At 37.9% G+C, this 17,229-nt stretch overlaps 1 protein-coding gene across 11 annotated transcripts in view; it reads left to right on the top strand.

Annotated features, from left to right (window-relative positions):
• The window catches only part of MAP3K5 (mitogen-activated protein kinase kinase kinase 5), a 266,255-nt gene that overhangs the window by 157,555 nt on the left and 91,471 nt on the right, over positions 1-17,229 (top strand). For all 11 annotated transcript variants that reach the window (XM_054686344.2, XM_054686343.2, XM_054686341.2 and 8 more), the window contains 3 exons: positions 6,399-6,558; positions 9,301-9,454; positions 14,669-14,776. In XM_054686344.2, coding sequence (XP_054542319.1) covers positions 6,399-6,558; positions 9,301-9,454; positions 14,669-14,776 — 422 coding nt within the window. The remainder of the gene's footprint in view (positions 1-6,398; positions 6,559-9,300; positions 9,455-14,668; positions 14,777-17,229) is intronic.

Below are 17,229 nucleotides of genomic sequence, written 5' to 3'. Positions count from 1 at the left end.
TGACCAACTTTTCAGAAAATTAGAAGTTATAAGGAAAGAAGTAAGTACTTTTCCTTCCTCTTTCAGAGATACTGTAGTTCATCCCGTTGATGAAATATAGCACTTCTTAGGCTGGGCATGGTGGCTCACGCCTGTAATCCCAGCACTTTGGGAGGCGGAGGCGGGTGGATTACCTGAGGTCAGGAGTTCAAGACCAGCCTGATCAACATGGTGAATCCCTGTCTCTACTAAAATTACAAAATTAGCCAGGTGTGGTGGCATGCTTCTGTAATTCCAGCTACTTGGGAGACTGAGGCAAAAGAATCGCTTGAACCCAGGAGACGGAAGTTGCAGTGAGCCAAGATTGTGCCACTGCACTCCAGCCTGGGCGACAAGAGCAAAACTCCATCTCAAAAAAAAAAAAAAAAAATACAGCTCTTCTTGAGCGATGCTACATAGTAAACGTATTATTCTTCCAGAGAATATATTCTTCAAAAGTACACTATTATAGTTAATAAAGTAATGATAAAGCTGATAATGAGAGTGATGTTGAAATAATTGATTCTGGCAAGGATCATCAATTTGAACTAAAAGTATTAAATTGAAATGCTTATTTAAAAAAAATTACATTTTACCCCTTTTACATGATACCAAAGCTAACTCATAGATAACTTGTTAGTCACAAAGGAACAAATGTACCTGTAGAATGGGAAGACCCAGCTGTCAGTGATCCATCCTTGTGTCACTAGTAATAGGGTGGCCAGACATGTGCCCTTAGGACTTTATTATGATAACTGTGAAGTGTACAGCAGCTCTTCTTTTTGATTTTTTAATTTTTATTTTTTGAGATAGAGTCTCACTCTTGTCACCCAGGTCTGGAGTGCAGTGGTGCGATCTTGGCTCACTGCAACCTCCACCTCCCAGGTTCAAGCGATTCTCATGCTGCAGCCTTCTAAGTAGCTGGGATTACAGGTGCGTGCCACCATGCCCAACTAATTTTTGTATTTTTAGTAGAGACAGGATTTTGCCATATTGGCCAAGCTGGTCTTGAACTCCTGGCCTCAAGTGATCTGCCCACCTGGCATGAACCACCACATCCGGCCGAGTGTACAGCAACTCTTGTGAAATATTGTCACCAAAAATGTTTAACTTGAATCTTAAGATCTAAAGTTCTCTTAATAGGAATCACAAGCTCTAGAGAAATAAGTCAAATAATCCCAAGAAGTTACATCAGACAGGTCAGAAGGTGGTGAGCACACTAGAGCAGCAGTCCCCAACCTTTTTAGCAATAGGGACTGGTTTTGTGGAAGACAATTTTTCCATGGACCAGGGGTGGGGGGTGGTTCAGGGATGATTCAGGCACATTACATTTATTGCGCACTTTATTTCTATTGCATTGTAATATATAATGAAATAATTATACAACTCTCCATAATGTAGAATCAGTGGGAGCCCTGAGCTTGTTTCCCTGCAACTAGATGGTCCCATCTGGGGGCAATGGGAGACAGTGACAGATCATCAGGCATTAGGTTCTCATAAGGAGCGCACAACCTACATCCCTTGCACGCGCAGTTCACAATAGTGTTCACGCTCCTATGAGAATCTAATGCTGTTGCTGATCTGACAGGAGGCAGAGCTCAGGCAGTAATAAGAGCAATGGGGAATGGCTGTAAATACAGATGAAGAAGCTTTTTGCTCACTTGCCTGCTACTCACCTCCTGTGTGTGGCCCCATTCCTAACAGGTCACAGACCAGTAACTGTCCATGGCCCTGGGATTGAGGACCCTGCACCATGGCACTCCTTGTCTTTTCGAAAAGTCAGGGTCATAAAAAAAATGTGTAGAGGGATTGATTAGATTAAAAGAGATTGAGGCCGGACATGGTGGCTCATGCCTGTAATCCCAGCACTTTGGGAGGCCAAGGTGGGCCTCACTTGAGGTCAGGAGTTAGAGATCAGCCTGCCCAACATGATGAAACCCCATCTCTACTAAAAAAATACAAAAATTAGCCGGGCGTGGTGGTTCACACCTGTAATTCCAGCTACTTGGGAGACTGAGACAGGAGAATCGCTTGAACCTGGGAGGTGGAGGTTGCAGTGAGCAGAGATCATGCCACTGCACTCCAGCCTGGGCAATAGAGTGAGATTCTTTCTCCAAAAAAAAAAAAAAGTGAGAAATTTAGAGACATAAAAACTAAATGCAATTAATGTTCCTTGATTGGATTCTGGTTTGGAAAAAAAAACTATAAGAGACATTTGGGAGTCAATCCAAGAATCTGAATCAGGACTAGATGATAGATAATATCAGTGAATTGTTTTTGTTAGGTGCAATAATGGAATAGAATATATAGGAAGATTTTTTAGGTATATGCTGTAATATTTCAGAGCGGAATGTCATGATGTCTGTAATTTAATTTGAAATGGTTCAGCAGAAATATTCAGGGAGATGAAGCAATAGCAAAATGTTAACGATTGTTGAAAATATGGTCATTCATTGTAGTTTTATTTTGATGTATGTTTGAGATTCTTCATGATGGAAAATTAAAAAGGATCTGATCTCCACCACTTATAAGGTGTATGGCTTTAGACATGTTGCAATACCTCTCTGGGCTTTATTTTTCCTTACTACAAAAGGGAGATAATCTCTAACTCATTGTGGTGGTGTATGGATTGAGAGAGTTAACATTTTCAGTACACACAGTGCTAGGCATCTGAGTATTCAGTAAAGTCTGCCATTTTCCACTAAAACAGCCTTGAACATAATAACAGCTGCAAGGTGATAAGACTATGATAAAAAGTAAACGATGAAAAAATCCTCAGTGTAAGTCAACCAATTTTAATGACAGCATTGTCAGCATTTAAATTGCATAAATATGCAACTGAATCAAATAAATGGTGAAGTGGTTGTTAACACAGCAATGACATACTGCTCATTGCTTAAAAATTCAACCAAAATATTTTTAAATAGAGAAAAATATTGATCTGGAAGGACTTGGTTAGAAAGGTACAATTGAACATCACGAATTGTGCTTTATTAATTTTTCCCTATGGATGAAGAGCCTAAAAATATTGTAGTCTGGAACCAAGTATAACAGTACTCCTGAAATTCTATCCTATGGAAAAAATCCTAAATACAAAACAAATTTGATGCACTAAGATGTTTATTTCTATATTCTGTGTGGGTGTGAGAGAGAAAGAGAGAGGAAGAGAGAGAGAGAGAGAGAGAGAGAAAGGAAGAGAGAGAGAGAGAGAGAGAGAAAGGAAGAGAGAGAGAGGGAGAGAGAGAAAGGAAGAGACAGAGAGAACGGACTTCTAAATATAAAAAATTAGAACCATGTTCTTAACACCATACTTAAAAGATTAATGTCTTCATGTAGAAACAAGTTTGTGCAAAGAGCATAAATGCTCATTCACAAAAGAAATACAAACATGAAAAGAGAGCCAATCTCAGCGGTTAAAAAAGACAATGTTCCTTTTTTTCCTCTGTCATATTGGTAAAGATGAATGCACGTGATAGTCCCCCTCGCTGGGAAGGGTGTGGGTAAGAGCTTATTGTCAGATGCCTCCAGTGAAAGTATAAATTGGTACAGCATTTTCTAAGGGCAATTTGGCAAAAATGCATCAACACTAAAAATGCGCATGTCTTCTGTCCCTAACAAATCCATGTTTATAACTTTATTATAAAGAAATAATTGAGCAAATACACAAAGCTGTGTGTACAAGAATGTTTAGAGTAATAAAAATGGCCACCCACCTGCATTTGGGTAAATAAATTATGATACATCCATATGCTAAAACACTAATTGACATCAAAAATATACATTTTATCCAAATGCTGGCTGGGTGTCACAATCATGTGATAAATGTATGGCAAGGCCAAAACCAAATATCACCACCACAAAATGAACTTCTGAGGTTCAAGAGTGCATCTGAAATTTTATATTAAAACTATTATTGGGTCACGTATGGTGGTTCATGCCTGTAATCCCAGAACTTTGGGAGGCCAAGGCGAGAGGATTGCTTGAGCCCAGGAGTTCGAGATGAGCCTGGCCCACAGAATGAGACCCTGTCTCTACAAAAAAATAAAAAGTAAAAACTACAAAGAAATTTAATTAGCCAGTTGTGGTAGCATCTGTTATCTCAGCTAGCAGGTCTAAGGCAGGAGGATCACTTGAGCCCAGGAGTTCGGCTGGGCAACATGGCGAAACCTTGTTTTTCCAGGAAAAAAAACAAAAATTAGCTAGGTGTGGTGGCTCATGCCTGTACTCCCAGCTACCTGGGAGGCTGAGGTGGAAGGATCACTTGAGCCCAGAAATTCAAGGCTGCACTGAGCAGTGATCGTGCCACTGCACTCCAGCCTGGGCGACAGAGTGAGACCTTGTCTCAAAAACAACAACAACAAAATTATATCCAGATAGAAGACCGTGGATGTTGTCCTATGCTTGTGTAATATTTTTTTTTTCATCTCGTGAAACAGCAGTGGCAAAGCTGTTCTCTCTTTACCCTCACAAAATGTGAAGAATTCCCAAATGGACATTTTCCTGAAATACTTGTGGTTTGAGTGGAATTATACGATAAAAAGTAACATGAAAAATTTTAAACATTATTTTGTTTCTTTCACAGATAATTTTCAAAAAGCTAAAATCATGACTCTCATCAAATACAAAATGGACACATATAAAATCATGACCCTCAGCAAATATAAAATAGACACATATAAAATATTTTATTTAACTCAACTAATATGGAAACTAGTAAGATGGAATGTCCAGTTCAAAAAACATTTCTATTCATAGACAACAAAGAAATGTTAAGATAAGATATCTGAGTTTGATTAAGGAAAAAAAAAAAGCTGTTTTGTGTCCACAGGCCATAAATCTTAGGGATTTATCCATTCCACTCTACAGAAATTTGCATCTCTACTGGACAAAAATCTGCAAGTTAACAAGTAAACTTCTGTAAGTCTGGGACCTTTAATAAGTAGTACATAATGAGATGAACTAGCATCACTTTCCTGAGATAGTCCTTGAGTGGCCTTATCTTCCCATGTGATATTCAAATGATATATCCTACCTTTTTGCCTTATTTCTAAATCTCAGATAATTTTCCCAACAATTTAATGTGATGGATGTTAGTGGCACCAAACGATGCTACAAGGATATATTTTTTTAAGCAAACAAATACTTATAAAATGCAAAAATAGTACAAGACACAGTAGAATTGAAAATATATAATGAAACATTAAGAACGTAGAAGTGCCAAAACAGTGTTGAAAAAGAACAAAGTTGGAGTATCTACATTACCGGATTTCAGGACTTTTAAGACAGTGACATAACAAGACAGTATTATCTGTCAGTCTAGTTCCTTTTTTTTTCTGTTTTTTCTTTTTTTTAGATTTTTAATTTTTTTTCATGAGACAGAATCTTGCTATGTTGCCCAGGCCGGTCTAGTACTTCTGAGCTCAAGCAATCCTCCCACCTCGGCCCTCCAAAGTGCTGGGGTTACAGGTGTGAGCCACCGTGTCAGGCATATTTCCTTATTTCTTTAATGTTTTAAGTGTATAATTTTTGTGTCTAAAATTATTATAGCATTTTACTCTTGCAAAATATATACACTGTATACATTTATACTTCAACTGATAGAATTTCAGCGTAAAAAAGGTAAGATTTTCCTTTTAAGTTATTTAAGAATCCATGTTATAAAAAGACAAAGAAGAAGGTTACATAACAATGTTTGTATTATGACCTTTTAATTTATGCATATACTGACATATTTAAAAATTCTAGATGTATGTACATTAAAGTGACCATAGCAGTTATCCTTGGGTTTTCAAATTAAAGGTTAATTTTCACTTTCTTCTGTGTACCTTTCTGGTTAGTCTGACTTACTATTGTTTTTTTACCAAAGTTTATATTGTGATAAAATGTACATAACAAAAATTTCCATTTGAAGTGCACGCTTCAGTGGCAATAAGAACATTCGCACTGTTACGCAGCCAACACCACTATTCACCTCCCGAACTTTTTTATCTTTTCAAATTAAAACTCTGTACGCATTAAACTATCACTCCTCATTCCCTTCTTCCCCCAGACCCTAGTAACCTCTATTCTGCTTTCCACGTTTAGGAATTTGACTGTTAGAGGTACCTCTTGTAAGTGGAATCACTCAACCTTTGTCTTTTTGTGTTTGGCTTATTTAATTTAGCATGTTTTCCAAGTTCATCTATGGTATGTATCAGTGTTCCATTCCTTTTTATGACTTATTTTTACAGTGAACTGAAGCCACCTTAATAATCAGAAACTTAACAAAGCTGTTTTAATCTGAAAAGAGGAATGAAAGCTTAATTTTACTTTTTAGTGTAAACCTGGTTCTACCTGTCTGGGGTGCATTTGTAACATTCTACTTCCTGTTTGTATTCTAGGGGTGAAGCTAAGTAGTCTTCTTGGTAAAAAGGGAAACTTGGAAAAACTCCAGAGCTACTGGGAAGTTGGATTTTTTCTGGGGGCCAGCGTCCTAGCCAATGACCACATGAGAGTCATTCAAGCATCTGAAAAGCTTTTTAAACTGAAGACACCAGCATGGTAATAATTAGCTATTATATGTTGATACAGTTAATAAACAGCTCCATATTGTTCCCATATTATATTTATTGAACTGACAATTAGATGATTTTATTTGCTTATAAAATAAAATGCAGAATATAGAGGAAAATTGTGATATTCATAAAACGTGTTACACATCAATTCTGATGACTTTGGACATAGGTGATGTCAGCAGGTTCCTGACTTAGCCTCTCCTGCACATTGACCAACCCACTGGCCCAGATTGGCCAGTGTCACCCATGTGAATCATGCAGAGGCCACGCATTTTGCACCTGCAAATATAACTTATGTTCGGGGCCTGAGACCACATTTCCATTGCAGCTGTTAGACCTCTACTCCAAACATATGCCCTTTGTTTCCTCTGTGATCTAATCTCAGTTTTGGAATTCTCATTCTTGATTTTGTTTTCTTCTTACTTAGGATTTGACTGATGACACATTTGAGTGTTTCTTATATATGTGTGTTTTTCTAATTTCAAATTGTTCTTGGAGTGCACCCAAATCTCATCATTATTTTTGTGGTAATTGGAGAGGTGGAAACAAAATTCCATCTGCATTCAGGACCATATTGAAAAACAGTGTTGGCCGGGTGCACAGTGGCTCACACCTGTAATCCCAGCACTTGGGAGGCTGAGGTGGACAGATCACTTGAGGTTAGGAGTTTGAGACCAGCCTGGACAACCAGGTGAAACCCCATCTCTACTAAAAATACAAAAATTAGCTGGGCATGATCGCGGGTGCCTGTAATCCCAGCTACTTGGGAGGCTGAGACAGGAGAATCACTTGAACCCAGGAGGCGGAGGTTGCAGTGAGCCAAGATTGCGCCACTGCGTTTCAACCTGGGCGACAGGGCAAGACTCTGTCTCAAAAATAAAAATGAAAGAAAAGAAAAAGAAAAAGAATTCTTATTAGCATCACATGTAGCGATTAACCATTAGCTATAAAGATTTTAAAAGGCTAACCGTGATATAGTGAAAGCCTGTTTCCAGAGCTGCTCAGAGCCCAGGCCACCGACTCGGCTGTTTTCATCACAGAAACCGTGTGAGGAAGAGACCACCATGTTAGGCCCTCATGGCTTTTTAAAGAATTTTCATCATGTTCAGGTCTCCTTTAGCCAATCCTCCCCAGGGATCTTTCTAAAGATCACAGTGATCTTTCAAAAATGCACACCTGACACTTCCCCTGCACTGAAATCCTTAAATCAATATAGTTTAATTGTTCCTCACAGCCTAAGGAATAAAGTCCATCATTTTGTCTTAGCAAACAAGATTTGCCTTTAGCCATTCCAGCCTCGGCTCTTGTCACACCCCTGGGTTTACACTGCTGTCTCTTCCTACCACACTGCTGGTTTCATGCATGAATGTCTGAGCACGTGCTGAGCATGCCTCTCAGAATGCACACATTCTCCGAGGAACACTCATCCATCACACCTGCTCACAAAGCCGACCTTGACCTAGAGCCCTTCCTCACACCCAAGTCCCTTCTTTAGTGTTTCTGTCATTCTTTAGTTACGCCTCTCTTGATACTGAGCGTATAGCTTTTTAAGTTGTCTCTCTGTTTAATCATATCTCCATGGATATTTATTCTTGGTGTTATAACACCTTTTGATATTTATCCCCACAGCACTGTGTGCAGCAGTAGGCATTCAGCAAATTATATGAAATAAAGGAACCAATAGATGCACGCATGATATTGAGTCACATTTGCTATTTCTTTACAGTGACCATTCTGATGGCAGTATTTTAGGCATCCTGGTTTTTTAACAAGAAAACAGGCACTATTCTATGCAATGGTACTCGCAGCCACAAAACAGTGCCTTAAGGTTCCACTAACTTAATTTTTATGGAATGTTAACTTCCATGTTTATAGTCCATAAAGCGCCTGCATAGCCATTATCACCTATAATTATCCCACTCCTCATTTTTCCTAACTTTTTCTTTTGAGGCACCATCTGTCTTATTAGGTTTGAGGGTATTTGTATAATATATAAGCTGAGTTGCTTCAGAGCTAAATAATGATCTCTTATGAAGTGTCTATTTAGGAAAGCTTCCTCAAAGAAGCATAATTAAAAACAAATGCATTAACCGCTTCCTTGAATAGAATATACGCATTTTAAAGTTCAAGTTTTAACTAGGTATGGCCCTAGTCCAAGTTACCAAGCCCTCTAAGCCTGTTTCCTCATCTCTAAAATAGGGATAAAATAACTGACGTTATTGAGTTTTTGTGAGATAGAAATGAGATAATGTGTGAAAGCACGGCTGGGCGTGGTGGCTCACACCTGCAATCCCAGGACGTTGGGAGGCCGAGGCAGGTGGATCACTTGAGGTCAGGAGTTCGAGACCAGCCTGGCCAACATGGTGAAACTCCATCTCTACTAAAAATGCAAAACGTAGCCAGGCGTGGTGGCACATGCCTGTGATCCCAGCTACTCAGGAGGCTGAGGCAGAATGGCATGAATCCGGCAGGCGGAGCTTGCAGTGAGCCGAGATTACACCACTGCACTCCAGCCTGGGTGACAGAGCGAGACTCCATTTCAACATTAAAAAAAAAAAAAAAGTGTGAAAACACGCGATATGCAACAAATAACGAATAACATTGGTGAATCTGAATGCATAACTATTAATGTCATATATAAATTACATTTACAGAATTAGACTGGGATACATGGGAACAGGTGGTTCTAAATTTGTCTGTTACATGTTTTATATCTTTTCCTTCTCAGGTACCTCAAGTCTATTGTAGAGACAATTTTGATATATAAGCATTTTGTGAAACTGACCACAGAACAGCCTGTGGCCAAGCAAGAACTTGTGGACTTTTGGATGGATTTCCTGGTCGAGGCCACAAAGACAGATGTTACTGTGGTTAGGTTTCCAGTGAGTACTCTTCCTTTAAATCTAAGTACATTTCTTTATTTAAAGAACATCTTGTACTGTGATTGTATCAGTGCTTGGGGGCTGATTTTTGGTGCCTTAAAACTGCAGTCATCTGGTTAATATCTTTATTTCCTGCACATTGGTTTGCTTTAGCTTACTTTTAAAAATAACTTCTCAAAATCAGAGAAATGAGATCTATTTTTATGTTTTTGCCATGGAATTTGGGTGGTTCCTTTTGATAAGTGGTGGAGTGTACTTCCTAAGCAATGCAAAGACTGTCTCTTGGCTTAGCTTCAGGCCAGCCCGATGTATGCTTTTCCTTAATACTGCAGTTGCGTTGACACAGTCTTCAGTATTATCTCCCATATTGTGGTGAAAAGTATCAGGCTTACCTGCATTGTTATCCCATCCCCACCACCCATTACCCAGGTGGGTCAGAGTTAGATGTAATATCCCCAATCACTATTTACAATGTTTTAGACCATGAGAAATGACTTGCAGTTTCTGGTCTGCAGCTCATTTTGGCTGGTCTCTAGTGGACTTCAGATATATAGATTTAAATGTATAACACACACACACACACACACACACACTTTAAAAAAATTTATTGCTCTTCTCAGATGGTGCCATGCCCCTCTGGATGGTTCTTAATATCGTCCAGCATCCAATTCAAGAATTACTGGCAACTCCCTGTATGTACAAATTTCTTTCCACATCAAAGTGATGCCATAAATCTCTCTGAGCTCTCTAATCTCTATCTTCCATACTCAGAGGTGGTGACAGTTCTCAATTCTTTTTGTGAAATCTTGTTTTCTAGTTCTTGTTGATAGGATCATCTACTTCACTTAATTAAATCCATTGCTGACATGAGCATGCTTTACTCTTGCTTCCAGATGGAGCCTTGAGCTCAGCAGGGTCCTTAAGCGAAAGCCTTTCTAACTGAAACACTTCACTTTATTTTCTAGCCTAGATAATGTGTAGTCTAGGAAAATACTTACCTTAGAATGAGCTGGCAGCTTGCCTGTAGCTCGTGCTCTCAGTAGCAGTAAATGTAGTGAAAGAAGAGAACATAGAATTCAGGTATTTAATTGACTATTGACTTGATCAACTAGAAAACTGGCTATGAAAGGAAACCATTCAAATTAGTCACTTTGAGCCCATTTAGATTAGTATCATATGAATTTGTCGGTCATAATATAAATATAAGTGAATATAAAAAATATTTGACAGAATTTGTCTGTCATAAATATAAATAAGTGAATGTAACAAATAAACCAGAAAATATTGAGAAGTTAGGAGAATATAGGTATAAACACCAGTTGAGAGAGGCATCCTTAAGCAAGAAAAGGACTTATAAGACCTAAAGGAAAATATTCACCAATTTGATTTCACTAAAAAATGGATATTTTTGTTTGATTAAAAAAAAACACTGTGAACATGCCAAATAGGAACTGCTAGGCAGGGAGAAAATGTTTTATAAAACTGTGCAAAATTGTCAATTTGCCAAATAGCAAAAAAATCCTATAAAGTGATAAGCAAAATAAAATAAGAAGAGGCCGGGCGTGAGGACTTATACTTGTAATCCCAGCACTTTGGGAGACCGAGGTGGGCAGATCACCTGAGGTTGGGAGTTTGAGACTTTCCTGACCAACATGGAGAAACCCTGTCTCTACTAAAAATACAAAATTAGCCAGGCATGGTGGCACATACCTGTAATCCCAGCTATTTGGGAGGCTGAGACAGGAGAATCGCTTGAACCTGGGAGGCAGAGGTTGCAGTGAGCCGATACCATGCCATTGCAGTCCAGCCTGGGCAACAAGAGCAAAACTCCACCTTGAAATAAATAAATAAATAAAACAAAATAAAAATAAAAAGAAGAATAAAAAATTTATATGAAGAGATAATTAACTTCTGGTTAGTCAAGAAAATGCAAATTAAGTGAGACACTATTTTTTTGCCCATTGGACTCAAAGAATTAAAACATTTTACAACAGTTGACACCATCGTGGAGACAAGAGCATTTTTAGAGCCTGCTGGTGGGCATAGGAATTGCTGAATATTCTGGGATTCGTCTGGGAAGGGGATGATAGGATTGTGTAAGGGATCCTGAGGACCTCAACTTTGTTTGCCACATTTCATTTCTTTAGAAAACATTTCGAAGCAAATATGACAGCATGTTAACACTTAGTTATCTGCGAGTGGTAGGCACATAGGTGTTATCTTGCCAACATATTTATGGCATATTTGATTTTTCTCAGCAATCCATTTCCTTCTTGAAACTTTGTGGCTTATTTGGGGTCTGTCTTTTTGTGACAAGACTCTAAAATGCAGTGTTTTCCCCCTCATCTCTAAATACTACTCCTACATCAGAATTCATAACTCAGCTACTCAAAACTTCTTTTCTATAGTTTGTTGTTACACAGAGGACAAAATTGCACAATTTTGTAGTCCTTCTTGAGTTTTCCTACAACGACTTCATCTGTGTGAGTTCTAGAAAATGCCAGTCTACCGAGAAGCTCCAAATTTAATGGAAATGGCTTTAGGATTAACCGCTTGATTGTTTTCTTATATTTACATGTATGATGAAGCGTTGCAGAAACTGTAAAGATACTGCTTTAAAAAATAATGAAAGCCATATAGATGATTTTTAAATCTCAGTATACATGATAGCATAGCAGAAAAACAGGACAAATATTTGGGTAATAAGTTGTAACCACTTCCAGAATTTGCCACCCGTGCTCTCCCTCATAGAGAAAGGCAGCCTTTTAGTACCTGTGGGGCGATCTTGGTCGCTGCACCTTGTCATGTCCTTAGCATAGTATCTCCGTGGCTCACACTACAAAGGTTGCAGTAGGTGTTGATTAGGATGATAACATTATCCTTCTTTTGAAATGCATCTAAATAAAATCCAGGATGGCCTATTTTAGAAAATATTATTTGATTGTTTTTATTTATCTCAATACTGTATTCATTCTTATTTCTCCAAGAATTAACTGTGACTCTGGGCAAAAGAAAATTGAAAGTTTATTTGGGAAATGATTTGAATGGTACCATCATTTATCACTTCAATTTATTCTTTTTTCTTACCTCTCCTCTTGGTATATTTCCTTTCCTTCTTACATTGAAAAGTTTGGAGACCATCAACTCATTATCTAATGTCAGGAGAGAGGAAGGAGAGACGTATGGTACTTCAAAGACCCTGTAGAAACTTAAACATCTGGTTAATATCTATCCTTTATAGGCCTTGCAGTCTTCCTTTTTGATTCAGATACATGAAATTAGCAGTTAATTATAATATTAACCTAAAAACAAGGAACTAAAAGCAAGAATATATAAACTCATAAGTGAGGTATATCTACCTTTAAGGCTTTGTCAAATTGCCTCCATTCCCTGGTCTGTTTCCCAGCCTTTCTGTGACCTCTGTAATGTGTGCTATGCATTTCTCACATTTTGTCATTTCAAGGATAGAGCAAAGAGCTCAACAAATATTAGACAGTGATAGTTACAACCTTGTTTTTATTTCCTGTCTCAAGTTAGGGACACATAGTTCAGATTTTATCTGTTAGAAATACTGAGATGACAATAAAGACATAATTTAACAAGAGAGGAGTTAGTGCTTTTCTTTTCTTCTGTTGAGTATAATAGTGTGCCCACATAATTTGGGAATGGAGTATATTCTCACTTGTCAATGAAGAGAGTTGGATGATGTTTTGGGAAACCCACCTTTTATTCTCTATTGTTTTGATTTCATATACATTGCGATACTCAGATATGAGAGCACCATTTCTGCAAAGTTTAGATGGGAAAATGATTTTCATTATTCATCATTACCGCTTGTGTCTCTGTTGATTGGAATTAAGATTTTGATTCACTGGGTGAGTTTGTTCCTGAGTCAGAATATGTTCACTTATGGGCTCTCACTGTGTGTTTATTTGTTGCATAGCCCATCTTATTTTCACAGCTAGAGACTGACTGAGAATTCTTGGAGCCCTTAACGTTTTTAATATTCAAAGAGTAAAGAAAAAGTGTTTTTTTCTACCTCCCTTTCTCTAGTTCCCTGTACCTTAAGTAAATGCGCTGTTAAGGTAAGTTGAGAGTAAAACAAATATGCCCAGGTTCTTGTGCCTTCTTTCTGAGAGTGCATTTCATGTTCTACTGTATTATGAATCTGTCATTCCTTATGGGTGGAGCCTTCTGAAGGAGTTTTCCTCCACTTTTATTTGGAAAACTTGCTTGATTCAAGATTAGTTCTAAAGATAATTTTCTTGAGTGTTAAGCAGTAGAGTAGAATGATTATTCCAGTTCCTCTAATAGTTAAGTATTGACTTTTCTTTTTTTTAACATTCCTAGTGAAGTCTGCCTAGGAAATTTGGGCCAGGAAGATGCCTTTAAGCATCTATACAAGTAGATAATGAATCATAGCACCTTTGAAATCAGGGCATGTGTATTATTTTAGTATTATTCACTCCAAATGTGAGAGATTAGTAATAATATAATACTTCATGCTGTCCTTTGATGGAGATTCTCAACTCATTTATCACATACCCCTTATAGAGCTTCAAAATAGGAACAAATTTTATTTCTCTTTTTCTCTTACAAGGCTAAATGTATCATTATTGAAGACGCCAGTTTCATCTGGAAGGCAGTGCAAAAACGTGTTTATTATTTCATATAGCTAAGTTTGTTTCTTTGGTTTATATATAAAACTCAGGAATAACCAAAACCATTTCTAAATTTATTTACATGGGTATGAAAACCATACTACTACATCTGTATGATAAAGTGTGATAGCAGAAAAACTAAAATAAGGATGTGACATTCTATGTATGGACCTTTTCTGTCTTTCTTTGACACATTTATATTTATAGAAATAGCTTATGTAGTACATGATAAAATAGAAGATTTTTTAAAGTTATCACTAGTAGATTCCCTGAGGATAGCTGAACCCATGTATGGACTTCAAAAATTTATTTCTAACCTTATTAGCAATACAAGGTGATGCATTATTGAACCTTATGATAATTGATAAATAATGTAAAATGCTTGAAGGATTTATAGGAATAACAGCAATCAGAAGTTGAAATGGTTTACTCCAGGAACAGATTCAGAAGCTCATGCAATAATCCTCTACGTTGGTGCTGGGGTGTTACAGCAGCTCTAAGTGGTTTCAATCTTAAGTCACTGATATTAGTTTCTTTGCCGTATCTTTTCAAGGTATTAATATTAGAACCAACCAAAATCTATCAACCTTCTTATTTGTCTATCAACAATGAAGTTGAGGAAAAGACAATCTCTATTTGGCACGTGCTTCCTGATGACAAGGTAAATTGTGCAATTATTAACACAAGAGCATTAGTAACAAGGGACTTTACACCCTTCTAGCATTTACATACTCCAGCAAATGTCTGTGTTAGTTAAGAAGAAATAGCTCAGCTGTGTGTCTGTCTTGGCATAAATGCATTCCGTATTATAAAACTTGTTAAATTTGAATTATGAATTTTTATCAGTATTAATAAAATATAATTGAACTATTTGGATTTTTATTATAGATGGCATAACCATCCAAAGCATACTCAGAATTGGAATATTTCTGTTTTGTAAATTCATGCCGTAAGTTATGCACCGAAGAACTAATACTTAAAATACGTGACATAAAAGATGCATATGTTAATTTTAGGAAGCCTGTCAGAATGATGCCACTTTTAATCTTACACTGGTACCATTATAGTTATCATTACATCTAGCTGTTTTGTTATCTAAGTAGTTGCCAAATCTCAGATTAGCCACTGACTCAGTGTGCTGTGCACAAAGTGAGGTGGGCTGTGCGACCACCTATTTTGAGAAAGATCTTAAAACAGTCTCACTTCCGCTCATAGCAGTCATGTGGATAAGCCTTTCCGCTTCTATATTCATCAGTTTTAATGCATGTACAAATCATCCTACTATTTTTTAAAAACAGACATTTTCAGGACCTGGCTTCAGTCCACAGGATAAACCAACAGAAATGAGAGAACTCTTGTGGAAAAATAGTTCATTTATTTTCTTTCTCGTAACTGTTTCCCAGAATGCCCTTATAATTTTATTTAACCATCATTCATCAACTTACTCATTTAATAAATGTTTATTGAGCACTTACTCTGGACCAGGCACTACCAGACACGGTGTTAGACCCTAGGGAAACAGCTGTGTCCAAAATGAGTGAAGTTCCTGCCTCCGTGGTGCTTGCTTTCCACTCAGACAGGGCAATAAACCAATAAATAAATGTATAGGTATATTCAATGGTGAGAAGGGAAAAATAAAGCAGGAAGTGGAAGCAGGAAGTAAATTTGGGAGTATGGGCTTGCAGTTTTTTTACATGTAGACTTGAGTCAATAGACCTGGATTCAAATCCCACCACTGCCCTTGGGCAACTTGGCTTCTCCAAGCTATGGTGTCCTCATCTGTAGAATGAAATAATAATATCCATCTCAAAAGGTTGTTGTGAAGGTTAAATGAAATAATTTGGTAGAGTGCATTTCACAGAGCCTGGCATATAATAGATGTTCAATATATCTTAACTACAGTAACAACAAAAACAATTATAAATCACTGCAGTGTGCATATTATGTGGACTAAATCCTAACTTTGAAACCCCAGAGTTTAACCCTGCTTTGCTCTTTAAATGGCATGGGAGTAATCATTTGGGAGGTTGTTGGTGTTGAACTGGAGCAGAAACCTGGCTCTGCATCAGAGTTATCTGCAATACCCTGGATCCCAGGAGACCGACTTAGTTGGAATCCTTTATACTTAGAGTGAAGCTTGGACACATGCATTTTTATGAAGATTTATCCATGATTCTGATGTGCAGCCATGGTTGATAACAGCTTTAATAGGGATGTAAACATAGTAATTACTCAATTGTAGTAGCTCAAGAATTATTACATCCTTGACTTTATGGCTAAGCTGGTTCCTGGGGATGCTGCTTTTCAAGATGTGGTTCCCTGGAACACCAGCATTAGAGTCACCCAGGGAGCTGGTTTAATTAAATGGCAGATTCCAGCTGGGCACAGTGGCTCATGCCTATAATCCCAGCACTTTGGGAGGCCAAGGTGGGTGGATCACTTGAGGTCAGGAGTTCGAGATCAGCCTGGCCAATATGGTGAAACCCCATCTCTACTAAAAATACAAAAATTAGCCGGGCGTGGTGGCGCTTGCCTGTAATCCCCACTACTCAGGAGGCTGAGGCAGGAGAATTGCTGGAACCCGGGAGGCAGAGGTTGCAGTGAGCCAAAATTGTGCCACTGCACTCCAGCCTGGGCGACAGAGCAAGACTCTATCTCAAAAAATAAATAAACAAAATAAAATAAATTGCAGATTCCTAATCTGCATGTCAGACCTACTGAGGACAATTCTATGAGGTAGACTCTCAGACCTCACGTATGTGAACCACCACCTTAGGAAGTTCAACAGGAAAACAACACAGCGTGTCCATAATCTAGCAAGAAGAATGTCCCGTGCTTTGATGTGTCCAAATCAGCTGGGACAGATCCTTCCTGGATGTCAATCATGGCCAGGCCCTGTGACCTCTACCAGAGTGGCAAGAAATCACCAGTCCCAGTGCTATAGTTTCTAGGAAGGGCAGTATCTTGTGTTTAAAATGAATAGATACTAAGCAGCACCCAGAATGCATGTTATTTATATTTTAATTTGTTCTATGTTTAGATAAAGTTGGTCATGTTAAGTCTTGTAACTTAGTATTTTAGCAGGCACACTAAATGTTGGCAACATGAAATTAC

The sequence above is a fragment of the Pan troglodytes genome, chromosome 5 (genome assembly GCF_028858775.2).
Source record: "Pan troglodytes isolate AG18354 chromosome 5, NHGRI_mPanTro3-v2.0_pri, whole genome shotgun sequence".
NCBI lineage: Eukaryota > Metazoa > Chordata > Mammalia > Primates > Hominidae > Pan > Pan troglodytes.
The sequence above is the reverse complement of the archived record's forward strand: the minus strand, read 5'-3'. Positions and strand labels throughout refer to the sequence as shown.